The sequence below is a fragment of the Chrysochloris asiatica genome, unplaced genomic scaffold, assembly GCF_000296735.1.
Source record: "Chrysochloris asiatica unplaced genomic scaffold, ChrAsi1.0 scaffold00036, whole genome shotgun sequence".
Lineage (NCBI taxonomy): Eukaryota > Metazoa > Chordata > Mammalia > Afrosoricida > Chrysochloridae > Chrysochloris > Chrysochloris asiatica.
This window is the reverse complement of record NW_006408554.1, coordinates 10,272,704-10,288,935: the sequence shown is the minus strand read 5'-3', so window position 1 is coordinate 10,288,935 and position 16,232 is coordinate 10,272,704. Positions and strand designations below refer to the sequence as shown.

The 16,232-nt window shown below is 35.8% G+C and overlaps 1 protein-coding gene across 1 annotated transcript in view; it reads left to right on the top strand.

Moving 5' to 3' along the window:
• The window catches only part of PREX2 (phosphatidylinositol-3,4,5-trisphosphate-dependent Rac exchange factor 2), a 482,194-nt gene that overhangs the window by 216,950 nt on the left and 249,012 nt on the right, over nucleotides 1–16,232 (top strand). Inside the window, exons 14-18 of the mRNA XM_006860035.1 lie at nucleotides 2,758–2,833; nucleotides 5,300–5,372; nucleotides 10,495–10,637; nucleotides 10,760–10,852; nucleotides 12,304–12,452. Of these exons, the coding sequence (XP_006860097.1) occupies nucleotides 2,758–2,833; nucleotides 5,300–5,372; nucleotides 10,495–10,637; nucleotides 10,760–10,852; nucleotides 12,304–12,452 (534 nt within the window). The remainder of the gene's footprint in view (nucleotides 1–2,757; nucleotides 2,834–5,299; nucleotides 5,373–10,494; nucleotides 10,638–10,759; nucleotides 10,853–12,303; nucleotides 12,453–16,232) is intronic.

Sequence of the window (16,232 nt, the reverse complement as noted above, 5' to 3'; positions counted from 1 at the left end):
CTAAAATTATTTTTCCATTAATATATATTATATTTTAGACTTTATAATGAAAGGATGAAGATTCAGATAGTACATAATACCTAAGGGTTTTATATTTAATATATAAGGGGTGACGGATTAGGGGAAGATTTGGTGTGGTGCTGTAGGATCAGCACTGGACTGCAAACTATAGCTTCGGCAGTTCAAATCCACTAGCTGCTCCTTGGAAACACTATACAGGATTGCTATGAGTCAGAACTGACTCTATGGCACTTAATAACAACATATATATTTACTATTATGATTACTTGTGTATATTAATTGTTTTCTTTAAACTTTATAATGAATTTAATCTTGCTATATATTCTAGTTCATGATATTTCCTACTAATGGTCTTTTATTCAAAGAACTTTTGTGTTTGATAATTAAGAATTATTTGGGGTATAATTTTATTTTGTACCGTATTTTTCCTTCTGAAAAAAACCTTTTGATTTTTAAAGAGTTATCAGGGTTAATTTTCAGTTTTTGTCTTTAGGAAAATGACAAAAACCTTTGTACTTTGGTTTATGATTACTAACAGAAGAGCTCTTTAGGAAAACTACTGTACCTTTGCAATCTATACTCATAGAATGTTAAAGTAATTTCCAATGGTTAGTTATATGGAGCTCATCAAGTAAATAATATTTTAAGAAAAAAAAAAATCTATTTCCAAAATGGAATAAGAAATACTTTTCATTCTTGGCTATAGAATCCTAACCTTTGATGTTCAATGTTTCTATTTCTCATCCTGGTTTCCAACAGAAGGAAACTCAGACCTTTAAAAAAGAGAGAGAGTTTGCAGAAGTTGATGTTGCATTGCTGTGGGATCGTCTTAGAAAACACACTGTGGATCCTTAAAGGGGAAAACCCTACCTTACTTCTCAAAACTACCATGACTACTTTCTCAAGTAGACTTTACCAGTAAAAGTGAAAAAGAATCAACATTTGTTGGTTCTCTGCTATATTCCAGGCACAGACTTGCTGCAAATATTTGTAATAAATGTAATACTAAAAGATAATTATTCACACAAAAAACAATTGGATACTTTTTTTTTTTTTTCATCTGCTAAACTAACAGATTACAATAATGGTTTAATACTCCATTTTACTTATATGTGAGTCCTAGTGTGGTGCTGTGGATTAATGCACTTGACTGAAAAGTCAGCTTGAACCACAAGGTCAGCAGCTGAAGCCGCTCCTTGGGAACCCTATAACATGGGTCGGAATCGGCTTGACAGCACTTAACAACAACTGTGTAGACTACATATTAGAAAAATATATTCTGAAAATTTATTTTAATCAAGTGGAATTTCTTATCATGAAAGTGGTATTCTGTAAGAGTCAATTGGAAATAATTCACTAGAAATTATGATTGCTTTTGAGTTGCCAATGGAAAATGTATGAGAGAAAAACCATAAAACAAATGATTGTGTGATGATCATGCTTTAAATATGTGTGAACTCAGGGCATGAGGAAAATTACTTGTAACAAAGAGCCCAGAACTCTACATGTTGTCAAATTCTAACTCCCCTTTTCATGCTTAATTCTCTTTATAAAAAACAAGACAAAATGAGGGATGAAGTATCAGACTATGAAATTTAATTTTTTTTTTTTTAAGTAAAACTAGTCTTTACTTGGAGTTCTGGTGTGGCACCGGTGGGTTAATGTGCTAGACTCCAAAGTCATTTGAGCTGGAAGATTGGTGGTTCAAGCTCACCAGCTGCTCCTCAGCAACCCTATACAGGGTCGCTATGGGTCAGAACTAACTTGATGGCACTTAAAAACAACAACAACAAACTATTTATGGCTAACCTAGTTCATTGATAATTGAAATCTCACAAATTTCAACCACATTTCAGGGAGTTTTTTTTTTTTGTTTATTTTTTTTATAGTAGTGTGAAGAATGATGTAACTATCAATTATAAATTATTGACAGAGGTTACAGTCCAGTGAATATAGCTAGTAATTATTTCTCACTTCAGGTTGTTTGCAGTCTGGGCCTGGGCTTTGTGACATTTGAAAGACTGTCATTTTCTTATTCCCTTTTGATCCAGGTCTGCAAACTAACTGGATGATAGATTTCTACCTTTGGGGCTCCATTCTGATCATGAGCACTTTGTTGGTATCTAAATAAATGTTGACTAATTTCTCAGATCTATGAAGTCAGCTGTATGAGAAATTGGTTTCTTTGTTTCCCTGGGGGAGGTGGTGTCATGATGCCCATGCTCTGATCAGATAAAATGAAGTGTCTATTTCTATACAGGTTTGTGGTGTTTCCTAACAGCTGGGTTGAATGAATAAACCTCAGTACAGATTCAGTCTTCCAGAGAATTCAGGAGCGTGAATGAAGGGGGTTACTTATTCTTTACATTTTGAGATTTTTAGTAGAATCTACCTTGTCATGGGAAGAAATTCTGTTTTATTATACTTTTATTAATGAGACATTGCATTTTCAGTTCAAATGTTACCAGATAACATAGTTGTAACAATCTCTTTGAAAATATGAATATGCAAAAGAGGAGATATTCTGTTTGGCATCATTGCAGTCTCATAGCTCGTATGAGATGATTCAAGATTTTTCAGGAGTTTCTGTGTGCTTTGTAATTCTCTCTTACTTACATGTATATTTAGGCAAGAGATTCTGATTACATTATATAAGCTTTTCTGTTGTCTAGTGAACTAAATGAAAATGTTTCCCAGGAGTTATTTTTTTTTTTTTAATCTTTTTTTCTTTTATAGAGATAAAGATTACCATTTAAGGACCTACAAATCTGTGGTTATGGCCAACAAACTGATAGATTGGTTAATTGCACAGGTAAGTATATAAGCAGTAGTGGTTGAATTTCATTTACAGAGGCTTTAAACATTAAGCGTGTGAACTGGGTTCTACTTTTATCCCTGTTTTACAGATGAGGCACAGTGAAGTTGCTTGTCCAAGTTCATACAGCTAGTAAGAGGTAGAGTCAGGATTTGAACATAGTTTGTCTATTTCCAGAGCCTTCAAACTTAACCCTTATGCTACATTGCCTTTCAAATGGAAGATGCTTCTCTTTAAATGAACATCTGCTGATATCCATCAAAGATATTAAATATAGTTTGAGTATCACTGAAGACTTGCTCTATTCCTATATTAATATTTTAAGTTAAATATTAAAATCATGTAATAAAAATGTTACAATCAGTGTTTTGAAGTATCTGTTAATTAGTCCTGGTGAGTTATTCTGATATTCCTGTACCTTTTCCATGTTAGTAATGCAGGTTTTCCCCAATGTCTGAAAGTGGAACATTCCAATGAAACCTTTAATAAGCTGAAATGGCATAAAGACAAGAAGCAATTACTGTTAATGTATATGGGTTCGATTTTTGAACATTCCCAGACTCACAAATCATACCAAATAATACATTATTGTTGTTAAGTGTCATTGAGTTGATTCTAACTCATAACAATCCTGTATAGGTTTTCTGGAGAGCAGCTGGTAGGTTTGAACTGCCAACCTTGTGGTTCACAGTCCAGTCCTTATCCTATAGAACCACACCAGGACCAGTGATAGTCTTTTGATCATTCCTAGGAGACCCTATCAATGACTCACGGCAGTTAACAATATCATTAATAAACTTACTGTATTAAGAATCTAAGCTTTTAGATTAAGCAAAAGAATTACTTTTAGAAAAAAAATCCTATGTATGCTTCTAATAGATTTTCCAGTGCTCAGAAGAATTTTGCAACTTTACTGTCTATGAGTAATCATTGGAATTGATCATGCTGTCAGTATAAGAGTTAGAATTTTACATGAAAGCTGCTGTGTATAGAAATCACATGAACTTTTACTATATGTTGCTGGTGTGAGAATATTCAAGAGAGTTTCTTTGGGGCAAAATCTGCTGCTGAATAAATATTTTAAATTCTGAATTAGGAAGTCAATTATCAACCTTTTTTAGGAATAGTTTATGTACTTTCAAAGTATTTGTTTTTGTTTGTTAAGTGCTATTGAGTCAGGTCCAACTCATAGTGAGCCTGTGTAGGGTTTCTGAGAAATGGCTGGTAGGTTTGAACCGCTGACCTTGTTGTGAGCAGTCTGGTTATTATCCTGTGGTACCACACCAGGGCTCCTTCAAAGCATTATTAGCATTATAATAATCTAATAGGTTCCTCAAAAGTTGGGTGTTGTTGCAATTATTCTTACCTTCAGTTTTCCTTAGTGGTGGTGGTGATTATGTGCCGTGGAATTGGTTTTGACTCATAGCGACCCTGCATAGAGTTTCCAAGGCTGTAAATCTTTATGGGAACAGAAAAATCTCATCTTTCTCCCATGGAACTGCTGGTAGTTTTGAACTGCTGACTGTGAGATTAGCAGTCCAACTTGCAAACAGTGGTCTATTATTACATTTTCTGTAGAAATTATACTTAGTAGAAAGTGCATTGAACTGGGACTCAGGCAACTTTGCTTTTGATGCCAGAACTGCGAATAGCTAGCTATACGAACTTGGACAAGTCATTTTATCTCTTTGGTGTTTTGTTTTGGTTTTTTTTTCTTCACAACAATGGACTCCTGGTGTGGCACTGTGAGGTAATGCACTGGATCACAAGGTCAGTTTGAATTGCAAGGTCGGCAGTTCAAATTCACCAGCTGTTCCTTGGAAACTGTATACAGGGTCGCTGTGAGTCAGAAATGACTCAACAGCACTTAACAACAATAATTATAATGGTTTCTACTTACTAAACTATCTGTATATGAGGTCTCTTCTCTGTCACTCAAACTTTATGAGTCTGATGATACTCTGAAAATTATTCATATTTAAGTGTGAACATCTTAACTCCCCACTGGTAGGTTTATTTAGTTAGGTTTCTTATAGAACAAGATTATTTGTGGAAGGAAAGAGTTAATGGCAGTGATGAACCACAGAGATCTTGCATAGTGGTTTTTCCTAGCGTTAGTGTGCTGGCAGTATCTGTAATATGTTCCGGTTGCACAACTGGAATACAAGATCTAAGAAATAAGAGAAAGAGATCATTTAGAGTAGCTATAAATTTTGTTTTCATATTTAATAGAATATGTCTTTCTCAAGAAAGATGACATATTTCATTTAATTAAGTTTTCATTTAATGTCAAAAGCTAGCTTATAACAATAGACTACTCTTGGGCATATGAAAGCAATGAATGCCACCGCCACCGTTAGTGGATGCCTTTGCTACATTACTGTTGGGAATGTCAAATGCAGTAAAGGTGCAGCAAAGCCTTCTGTTGCCTATTAAATTGTAATGTGTTTTTGTGATCCACAGGGGGATTGCCGCACCAGAGAAGAGGCAATGATATTTGGGGTTGCACTCTGTGACAATGGATTTATGCACCATGGTAGGAATTTTTATTCTGGAATACTTATTACACATGTAATAAATACATTTTGCTTGTTTGATTGGTGGGTTGGTTGGTTGTTGGGATTATGGAAGTACATCAATAGCCAAGTGAAGTCACTGAGAGATGTATTAGCCAGACTGGCTGGGACTTACCATGAGCCTTGAGTTTTCCTGCAGCTGTCATTCCTCTGTCTAATTGCTAACTCCCAGTTGCTATCACTTGTCGCCTACTTTCTAGACTGTACTGACTCCAGAGAAGCAAGGACTTGCTTACACTACACGTTAAAAAGAAGAAGCACCTAAAGCTCTTTGAAATCATTGTAGATGCCTAAGTTTTTTGAATGTTGCTGTAAATATACATTAGAAATAGTGTAGAGAACTGTAAGCTTAAATGACAGCATACACAGTTGAATTTTTTTGTTATTTTTTAGGAAAAGGTTTTCAAAATTATATCAGAGAATGAAAGTATAGTTCTTGAAAGAAATCTGTCTCTAAACCACTAATTAAAATTTGATTTTGTTTGATGGCTTCATTCCTTTTAGATTTATATAGGTAGTGAAGTGTGGTTATTCCTTTCTACTCATATTATTGTATGGAATGCATAAATCCAAACAATCCCTTTATAAATACTAATATATTTGAGTACTGATATGGCACTTTGGGTAAGCACTGGACTGCTAGCTGCAAAGTTGGTGGTTTAAACCCATCGACCACTCCTCAGAAACCCTATACAAGTTTCTATGAGTAGAATCCAGCTTGAAGGCACATAACAACAACAAACATATATCATGAAATATATGTTTGATGTATAATTATGTATTTTGTAGCATTTGTACCTGTCATTACATTCAAAATGTTGCTTAACCTTTTTATGAAGAGGCAAGTATAGTAAAAGTTGAAGAGACTCAAAAAACGTCCCTGATTATCTTTTGAAATTCTATTTCAATCCATTCTGCTATCTCTAGAACACTGTATGAGATGCTGCAGAGAAATATCTGTCCTTGAAGAGCAAACTATTGAGTGGAGAAAATTACAACATAGTCAGGAATTAAATTTATAGTATCATGCTGGAACTCTTGAAAAGTTATTTTTGTCATTTTTTCTCTTTCAAATAAAATGTCAGAAAGCAATGATTTTGTCTAGATGTTTATTATGAACATTTCAGTTGTAACCAAAGTTTTCCATGCAAAAAGTCTCTTGTTTGTATAATCAATTTGATTTGGCTTAAGCCTGGCTTTATTGATAGCCCCTTTAGCTCCTTTTGTGTAGACTATTTGATAAGGAAAAACAGTAGTAGCAAAAGCACCATGTGTGTTTTGAAACAATGCCTAGGTCCTTTGTTGTTGTTGTTAAGTGCCGTGGAGTCGGTTCCGTCCCATAGCGACGCTGTACAGGGTTTCCAAGGGTGTAAATCTTTACGGGAGTAGAAAGCCTCATCTTTCTCCCGCGGAGCGGCTGGTAGTTTCGAACCGCTGACCTTAAGGTTCGCGGCCCGATTCGTAACCACTACGCTACCAGAGCTCCTTTAGGTAAGACCTAATTCATTCACAAGGATACTCTCCTTTCTGTCATGAGCTTTGACCTGCATTGCTCACTTGTGGTTGATAGTTTATTTATTAGCTCACGTTACTTACTGTTGTTGTTGTTAAGTGTGGTTGAGTCGGTTTTGACCCATAATGACCCTGTATAGGGTTTCCGAGGAGTGACTGATGAGCTTGAACCGCTGACCTTACAGTTCAAACGGCTTTGCAGTCTGGCGCATTAACCCACAGTGCCACACTACGACTCCATGTAACTTACTAGTCAGACTTTTATCCATCCATCTGAAGATCAAGACATCCATCCAAACACTCAATTCTGTGTAAGATATTATTTTAGGATCTAATATAAAATTGGTTGCTGAAATTTTGTAAAAATAATAAAAGTAAAATAGTTGCCACTTTTGATTGCTTTACTATAAGCCAAGTTATTTACATTTACTACTTTATTGCATTTCTTATAGAAGGTTTTATTGACCCTATTGTACTATTCCAACTCATTATCAACCCTATTTGACAGAGTAGAATTGTCACTAGTGTGGCTCTGTAAGGTCACCATTGGACTGGTAACCCCAAAGTCTGTAGTTCAAATCCACCAGCCACTCTCACAAACTCTATGTAGGGTCGCTATGAGTCAGAACCAACTTAATGTCATACAACAGCAACATTTACAGAGTGGGAAGCAGCCGAAGCTCAGAGGTTCTAAGTAACTCTCCCAATGTCACATACAGCCTCAGTCCCAGACCCAGAATTTAAACTCAAGTTTGACTTGTCATGAAGATTAACTCAGCTTCACAATGTACACTAACTCACTGGCTCAATGAATCAACCTGTTCCAACAAGGACATTTCAAGGTATTGAGGCTAGATAAATAAGAAATAGAAAAGATTCCACCTTTAAAACATTTTGACAGCTCTAAGGCACTTGCTGAATACAAATGTTTGCAATGGGTATTTAGTCTTATTTTTAAAAAGGCTAATAAAACAGAAACCTTTTGTCATGAGTGCAAGCCGGGAATTTTAGGGGCTTTGGAGAAAATTATTAGTCCCTATTGCTGCTGAGTCAATTCTAACTCGTAGTGACCCTATGTGTCACAGAAGAACTGCCCCATAGAGTTTCCAAGGCTTTAGATCTTTATGGAAGAGATTTTCCCACAGGGCAGCTAGTGGTTTCAAACTGCTAACATTGTCATTGGCAGCTGAGCATTCAACCAATGCACCAATGCACTTCATTGTTCAGATTTTGTTGTTATGTGCTTATCAGTTGATTCAGACTCATAGCAACCATGTTCCAATAGTGGTTGGTGGGTTTGAACCACTGACCTTGTAGTTAAAATTTCAGTGCCTATCCTACAATGCCACAAGGTTTAGATGTTGTTGTTGTTAAGTGAGGTCAAGTCGGTTCCGACCCATAGCGACCCTGTATAGGATTTCCGAGGAGTGACTGGTGAGCTTGAACCGCCGACCTTGCAGTTCAAACAGCTTTGCAGTCTGGCACATTAACTCACAGCACCACACCAGGACTCAAGGTTCAGCTAGAGGGGGCAAAATTGTCCTCTTCAGGAATGAGGTTATTTTAAGAATATTACTTTAAAACAGAAAATAATTAGAAGTTTGTTGTTGTTAGAAGTTTGGGGAAACTAAAATCACATTTCACCCAAAAGACCTATAAGGGGGTTTCAAATAGTTTGTAGAAATATTTCACTATCTTTCAATTTCATTTTCCTTAAACTCTTGGAAGCGCCTTCATATTTTTGGTTTGAAGTGTTGGAACAAAAATGACCACAGTGGCAATTTCTCATACACATTAGGCAATAATGTTTAACCTATTTGAATTTTCTGTAGTTGTAGAAGTTACTGAAAATGTGAGAAATCATTTTCATTTTCAATTTCTTAGGATCCGGATTTCTGGGTCCATGGAGGTAGGGTGACTACTCAGGACATCTGCCTTTAAATGTCCTTTTGAACCTTAAATCTTTAGTCTCCTTCAAGTCAAACAAAAGCAGCTTGTTGTTGTTGTTAAGTGCATTGGAGTCAGTTCTGACTTACAGATACCCTGTATAGCGTTTCGGAGGCGTGGTTTGGTGGGTTTGAACTGTTGACCTTGTAGTTAGGAGTCCAGTGCTTAGCTACACTAGTATTCTAGTAAGCAGCTTAGCAGAGATTATTTTGCTGTAGGAATTGGGGCTTTTTTGGAGAATTACAATGACGTCCGTCTAACCTGTTTACACTAAACTTTTTGGAGGGCTACTTTCCCGATAACTTCTGATGGCAGCTGCCTGATTTGAATCATATCAACTCAAAATAAATATATTCTGTTATCCTAATTTTCGTGTTTCTCTGTTCATTCAGGTTTTTGGCAGTGCCTATATTTTATATCACGTGTATGTTTTTACTCATTATTATCTTTTATTTAAAGCTGGATTTTAATCTGTGAAGTGACAGTTCTGATTAAATACAACAAAGTTACAGTTAAAAAAATACTAATTTAAAAAATTCAAAATCCTTTAGCTAAAGGTAATTTAAATTAATGTTTGCCTGATGTTATAAAAAGAAATAATAAAACCACATCCTTGTAATATTTGTAAATAGAGCGTCCTGGAGTCCTGGTGTAGTGTTGTAAGGTAAGCACTCAATCAATCACAAGGTCAGTTTGAACTGCAAGGTTGGTGGTTCAGATTCACTAGTTGCTACTTGGAAACCCTATACAGGGTTGCTATGGGTCGGAACTGACTCGATGGCACTTTTAACATAAACAACAAAATTTATCCTTGGAAAATAAAACTGTAGTCATAGAACAGATATTCATTTACCTGATGTCTACTGAGGAGTTCTAGTGTAGTGTGTAGGATAAACACTGGACTGCTAACATCAAGATGGATGGTTCAAATCCACCAGTCCCTCCTTGGAAATGCTATACAGGGTCACTATGAGTAAGAATCGATTGGATAGCATTAGCAACAACAACATCTACTGAGAAGTTCTGGTAACATAGTAGATAAATACTTAGCTGTTAACCAAAGGTAGGTGATTCAAACCCACCAGCTACTCCACAGGAGAAAGATGTGACAGTCTGCTTCTGTAAAGATTGTTGTTGTTAAGTTTTGTACACCTTGTTATAACTCATAGTGACCCTGTATAGGGTTTTCAAGGAGTGGCTGGTGGGTTTGAACTTCTAACTTTGTGTTTAGTAGTCCAAGTCCACTGCTTATCCTACATTGCCACCCCAAGACTCTGTAAAGATCGTTGTGTTGTTAAGTGCAGTCGAGTCAATTCTGACTCACTGGAACCCTGTATAGGATTTCAGAGGAGCAACTGGTGTGTTTGAACTGCCAATCTTGTGGTTCAAACTCATCTTAAGATCCAATGCATTATCCTGTAGCGCCACATCAGGGCAGCCTTGGAATCCCTATGGGTAATTCTAGTCTGTCGTAGAAAATCACTATGAGTTGGAATTGAATTGATAGAAATGGGTTTACTTTTTCTTTTTTAGTGTGTATGTTAAGTAATCTATACTGGTATGAAAAATGTGTTTGATTTTTTGAGTAATTGAAACAGTTTGAATCTTTTTCTATTTCTATAGTCCTGGAAAAAAGTGAATTCAAAGATGAACCTCTACTTTTCCGGTTTTTTGCTGATGAAGAAATGGAAGGATCAAATATGAAGCATCGACTTATGAAACATGATTTAAAAGTTGTGGAAAATGTTATAGCTAAATCATTACTGGTAAGTTTATTAATATGTCATATGAGCTTCCATGTTTAATAGCAATGATTATTATTTCATCCTGTTTTATTTGTAACTCTTGATGGTTATTTTATTAATAATATTTATCTTTTGTATTTCAGATTAAATCTAATGAAGGCAGTTACGGCTTTGGGTTAGAAGACAAAAATAAAGTTCCAATAATAAAGTTGGTAGAAAATGGGTCGAATGCTGAGGTAACATAAATTAGCATTTTTGTTTAAATTTGTCATCTTACCATACAACTAGAAAAGTTCTAAGCAAATAGAAATTTAGCCTTTAACTATTTAGCCTTTAACTTATTAAGGAAGATGTCCCTGGAAAGCTTGTGCCAAAACTCTTACAACTACTGGCAGACAAGATCCCATCCAGGCACTTAGGGATAATTGTTGTTGTTGTAGTTAAGTGCCGTTGAGTCGATTCCAACCCATAGCGACCCTATATAGGTTTTCCAAGGTGCAGTGGTGATCTTGAACCACTGACCTTGAAGTTCAAAGGATTTTGCAGTATGATGCATTAGCCCACAGTACCACACCAGGGACGATAGGGGGCAGGAAAAAGACAAGGGCAGGTAGAGTTCTCTAAGTGTGAACTTCTTCACCTCCTAGGAAGCGAAATGGCTCATTTTATGTTCCCGGGGCCCTGTTGGTCAACAGTTGACTGCATGTCATAACCCTTCTGGGGCTGTCTGTGATAGAACTATAGTATGATTACCAAATCCTTCTCCTATGAGATAAAAGCTGCCTCTTTTATTTTCCTGTGACATGTGACTAACTTTGTATTAAATACACCTTCCTTCTGTGAGGCACATGTTCTGACTTATTTTTTCATTGGAGTAATATGGGCATTTCTCTCTCAACTTACCAACCAAAAGAATCTCATGATCTTTCACTCATTATTATTGTTGTTAAGTGCCATGGAATTGGTTCCAACTCATAGCAACCCTATATAGAGTTTCCAAAGAAGGCCTAGTGGGTTTACAATGCCAATTTTGTTGTTAGCAGTCCGGTTCTTATCCTGTAGTGCCACACAAGCACTCCATTAGAAAATATTAATTTATAACACCAGCTATTCCTTGGAACCATATACAGAGTTACTATGAGTTGGAACTGACTCCATGGCACTTGACAATAACAACAGCAACAGCATAGCATTGTAGAATGTACACTGGAGGAACACAATTTGAGTCCCTTAATGATGCCGTGTTTTGATGTGGTAGAAATCAAAGAGAGCAGAATTCTTTAGGAAAGTCTAGAGAGATGAAAATACCTTTTTAAGAAGTGTATAGATCTAGTAGTATTTCGAATTTTTTTTGTTTATAGTGTATAGATCTAGCTTCACATTTTGAATTTTTTTGTTTAATAAGTGTTCCTATCAATTTATAGCAATACCTCTTTATTTGCTGGTGTGATAATGTAGGATAAACACTGGACTATGAACCACTGGTATGTGGTTCAAACTCACCAGCCACTCCTTGGAAAACCTACACAGGGTTATTGTGAGTCGGAACTGACTAAATGACAAATAACAACAACATATTAAAATGTCAAAATGTATATGCTCTGAGCCTTTTTAGATTTGTATTTTTTGAAAAATTGGATTCCTTATTAAAGTATAATTTAAATGATTATTGCTCTTTTTGTCTTAGATGGCTGGGATGGAAGTTGGGAAGAAGATTTTTGCTATTAACGGTGACCTGGTTTTTATGAGACCTTTTAATGAAGTAGACTGCTTCCTGAAATCATGCTTAAACAGCAGAAAACCACTGAGAGTCCTTGTGAGCACAAAGCCAAGGGAGTAAGTTGTCTGATTTATTTGGGATTTAAAAAATAATACATAGAAGATTAAAACAGAAAAATTCACTAATTGTTTAGATTTAAGCTTAGAATTTTTTGAAATATTTAAATACGAACAATACCAGTACTATCTGTAGATAATGGAGAAAACGACATTGCTTTTGATGTCAAAATTCTTGTTACTCAAACCAAATAGGTTTAGTAGAAATAACACTTTTGTTAGCTGTTTTCTGAGTCTCACTGGATTGATTTTGGCTATGAGAGAGAAAATTAGTGGAACGTTTGAGAACAAAGACCTGCTTCCCTCCATCTTGACTTAGAAGAATTTCTGGGGTTATTAATTGATTGGACACTATAACTAAATGTTTATATGAAATGGGGAAGGGATATAAAGTGGATTGAAAAACCCTCATTATTTGGGTATACTTACTAGAATGTGAATATCCATTTCTTTAAACAGTTCTGTCTACCTATCTACCTATATCCTCTATGATTAGAAAAATAAATCGTGTTTCTTATAGGAAATTGAAAGTTCAGATTTTCTCGAGGAAGACCTTTTTCTTTTCTAATCATTGTTGTCATTGTTAGGCACCATCGAGTCAACACCAACTCATAGTGACCCTATGCACAACAGAACGAAACATTGCCCAGTTCGGTGCCAACCCCACAATCATTGCTAAGCCTGAGCCTATTGCTTCTGCTACTGTACCAATCCATTTCATTGGGGTCTCCCTCTTTATCTCTGACCGTTCACATTACCAAACATGATATCCTTCTCCAAGAACATGTCACTCCTGGTAATATATTCTTAGTATGAGACACAAAGTCTGGCCATCCTGGCTTCCAAGGAGCATTCTGGATGTTTTCTTCCAACACAGAATGGTTTGTTCTTCTAGCATTCCATGGTACTTTCAATATGCTCCTCCATCACCATAACTCAAATACATCAATTCTTGTGCAGTCTTCCTTATTCACTGTCTAACTTTCACATGCATATGAGGTTATTGGAAATATCATGGGCTTGAATCATGTACCTTAGTACTCAAGCTGACATCTTTGCTCTTCAACACTTTAAAAAGGTCTTGTGCAGCAGATTTGCCTAATGTAAAATGTTGTTTGATTTCTTGACTGCTGCTTCCATGAGTATTGATGAATGATCCAAGCAAAATGAACTCTTTGACAACTTCAATCTTTTCTCCTTTCGTTTGAATGTTATTTATCGGTCCAGTGGTGAAGTTTTTAATTTTTTTTACATTGAATGAATGCAACCCATACTGCAGGTGGTGGTCTTTGATTTAGTGAGTAAGTATTTTTAGTCCTGTTCACTTTCAGCAAGCAATATTGTATCATCTGCATATCAAAGGTTGTTAATAAATCTTCCTTCAATCCTGATGCCATGTTTCCTTCACATAATCCATCTTCTTGGATTATTTGCTCAGCATACAGATTGAATAGGTATGGTGAAAGAATATAACCCTCGCGCACACCTTCCCTAATTTTAAACCATTCGGTGTTCCCTATTCTGTTTAAACAACTGCCTCTTAGTATAGGTAGAGGTTCCTCATGAGCAAAACTAAGTGTTCCGAATACTCATTCTCCACAATGTTGTCCATAGCTTGTCAGGGTCCACACAATCTAAAGCCTTTGCATAGTCAATAAAGCACAGGTAAACATCTTTCTGATAGTCTCTGCTTTTAACCAAGAACAATCTGACATCAGAAATGATATCCCTTGTTCTTCATCCTCTTCAGAATCTGGCTTGAACCTCTAGAAGTTCCCTGTCAATGTATGGTTGCAGCCATTTTTGTATTATCTTTAGGAAGGTTTTACTTGCATGCAATATTAATGCTATTTTCTAATGATTTCTGTATTCCATTGTGTCACTTATCATTAAAATGAGCACAAATATGGGTCTCTTCCAGTCAGTTGGCCAGCCTTCCAAATTTCATGGCATAGATGAGTGAGTGCCTCCAGTGTTGCATCAGTTTGTTGAAAGATTTCAATTTGTATTCCATCAATTCTTGGTGCCTTGTTCTTTGCCAATGCCTTCAGTGCACCTTGACTTCTTCCTTCAGTATCATTAGCTCCTGATCATATGCTACCTTTTGAAATGGTTGAACATTGTCCCTTTCTTTTTGGTACAGTAACTCAGTGTATTCCTTCTGTCTTCTTTTGATGCTTTCTGCAACATTCAATATTTTGCCCATAGAATCCTTCAGTACCACAATTTTTTGAAATATTGTCTTCAGTTCCCTCAGCTTGAGAAATGCTGAGTGTGTTCTTCCCTTTTGGCTTTCTAACTCCAGGTCTTTGAACATTTCATTATAATATTTGACTTTCTCTTTTTGAGCTACCCTTTGAAACTTTCTGTTCAGCTCTTTTATGTCCTCATTCTTCCATTTGTTTTAGCATTTCCCTGCTGGAGAGCAAGTTTCAGAGTTTCTTTTGACATACATTTTGGTCTTTTCTTTCTTTCTTGTTTTCTTAGTGACCTCTTACTTTATTCGTGTATGACACTCTTAAATGTCTTCTCACAACTCTTCTGGTCTTCAGTCTTTGGTGTCTAATGCATCAAATCTGTTCTTCAAATGATCTGTAAATTCAGATGAGTTCAAGGTCATATTTTGGCTCTCATGGACTTGTTTTCTTTTTCTTCAGCTTTAGGCTGACCTTGCATATGTGCAGTTGATAATGTCTTCCACAGTTGCCTTGGTATTGTTTTGGCTGATGATATGGAACTTTTATACTATCTCTTTCCACAGATGTAGTCAATTTGATTTCTGTGTATTCCATATAGTAGTAAGGTCCCTGTGTAAAGTCATGTTTTATGTTGTTTAGAAAAGGTATTTGCAATGAAGAAGTCATTGGTTTTGCAAAATTCTCTCATGTAATCTCCAGCATCATTTCTATCACCAAGGCCATATTTTCCAACTACTGATGCTTCCTCTTTGTTTCCAACCTTTGCATTCCAATCACCAGTAATTATCAGTATATCTTACTTTCATGGTTGATCAATTTCAGACAAAAAAGGTAGTAGAAGTCTTCATTTGCACTAGTGGTTGGTCCATAAATTTGAATAATAGTGGTATTAACTGGCTTTCCTTGTAAATGTATGAATATTATCCTATCAAAGACAGCATTGTATTTCAAGATAGATCTTAATATGTTCTTTTTGATGATGAATGTGATGTCATTACTCTTCAATTTGTGATATCCAGTAAATCATGTGATTGTCAGATTCAAAATTGAATACCAGCCCATTTCATCTCACTAATGCCTAGGATATTGATTTTACGTATTCCATTTCATTTTTGAAAGTTTCCAATTTTTATTTCATACTTTGTACTTTCTATGTTCTAATTTTTGGTTGCGTGCATTTATTGCAGTAAATTGTCCTCTCAGCCCTGCTTTTGCCGTGTCCCAAAGATTTTGATATGTTGTGTTTTCATTCTCATTTGTTCCTAGGAAATTTGTGAATTCACATTTTATTTCTTTTACTACCCAGTAGCTTTGAAGCAGGGTGTTATTTAGTTTCCATGTATTTGGCTTTATTTCCTTGGTCTTCCTAATGTTGATTTCTTATTTTATAGCGTTGTGGTCTTTGAAGATGCTTTGTACTACTTTTGATATTTGTAATTTTATGAAGGCTTGTCTATTCTGGAAAATGTTCCATGTACACTGGAAAAGAATGTGTATTGTGCTGTTGTTGGGTTGAATGCTTTGTACAGGTCTATGAGGTATAGCTGGCTGATTGTGTTGTTTAGTTCCTCTGTGTCTTTGT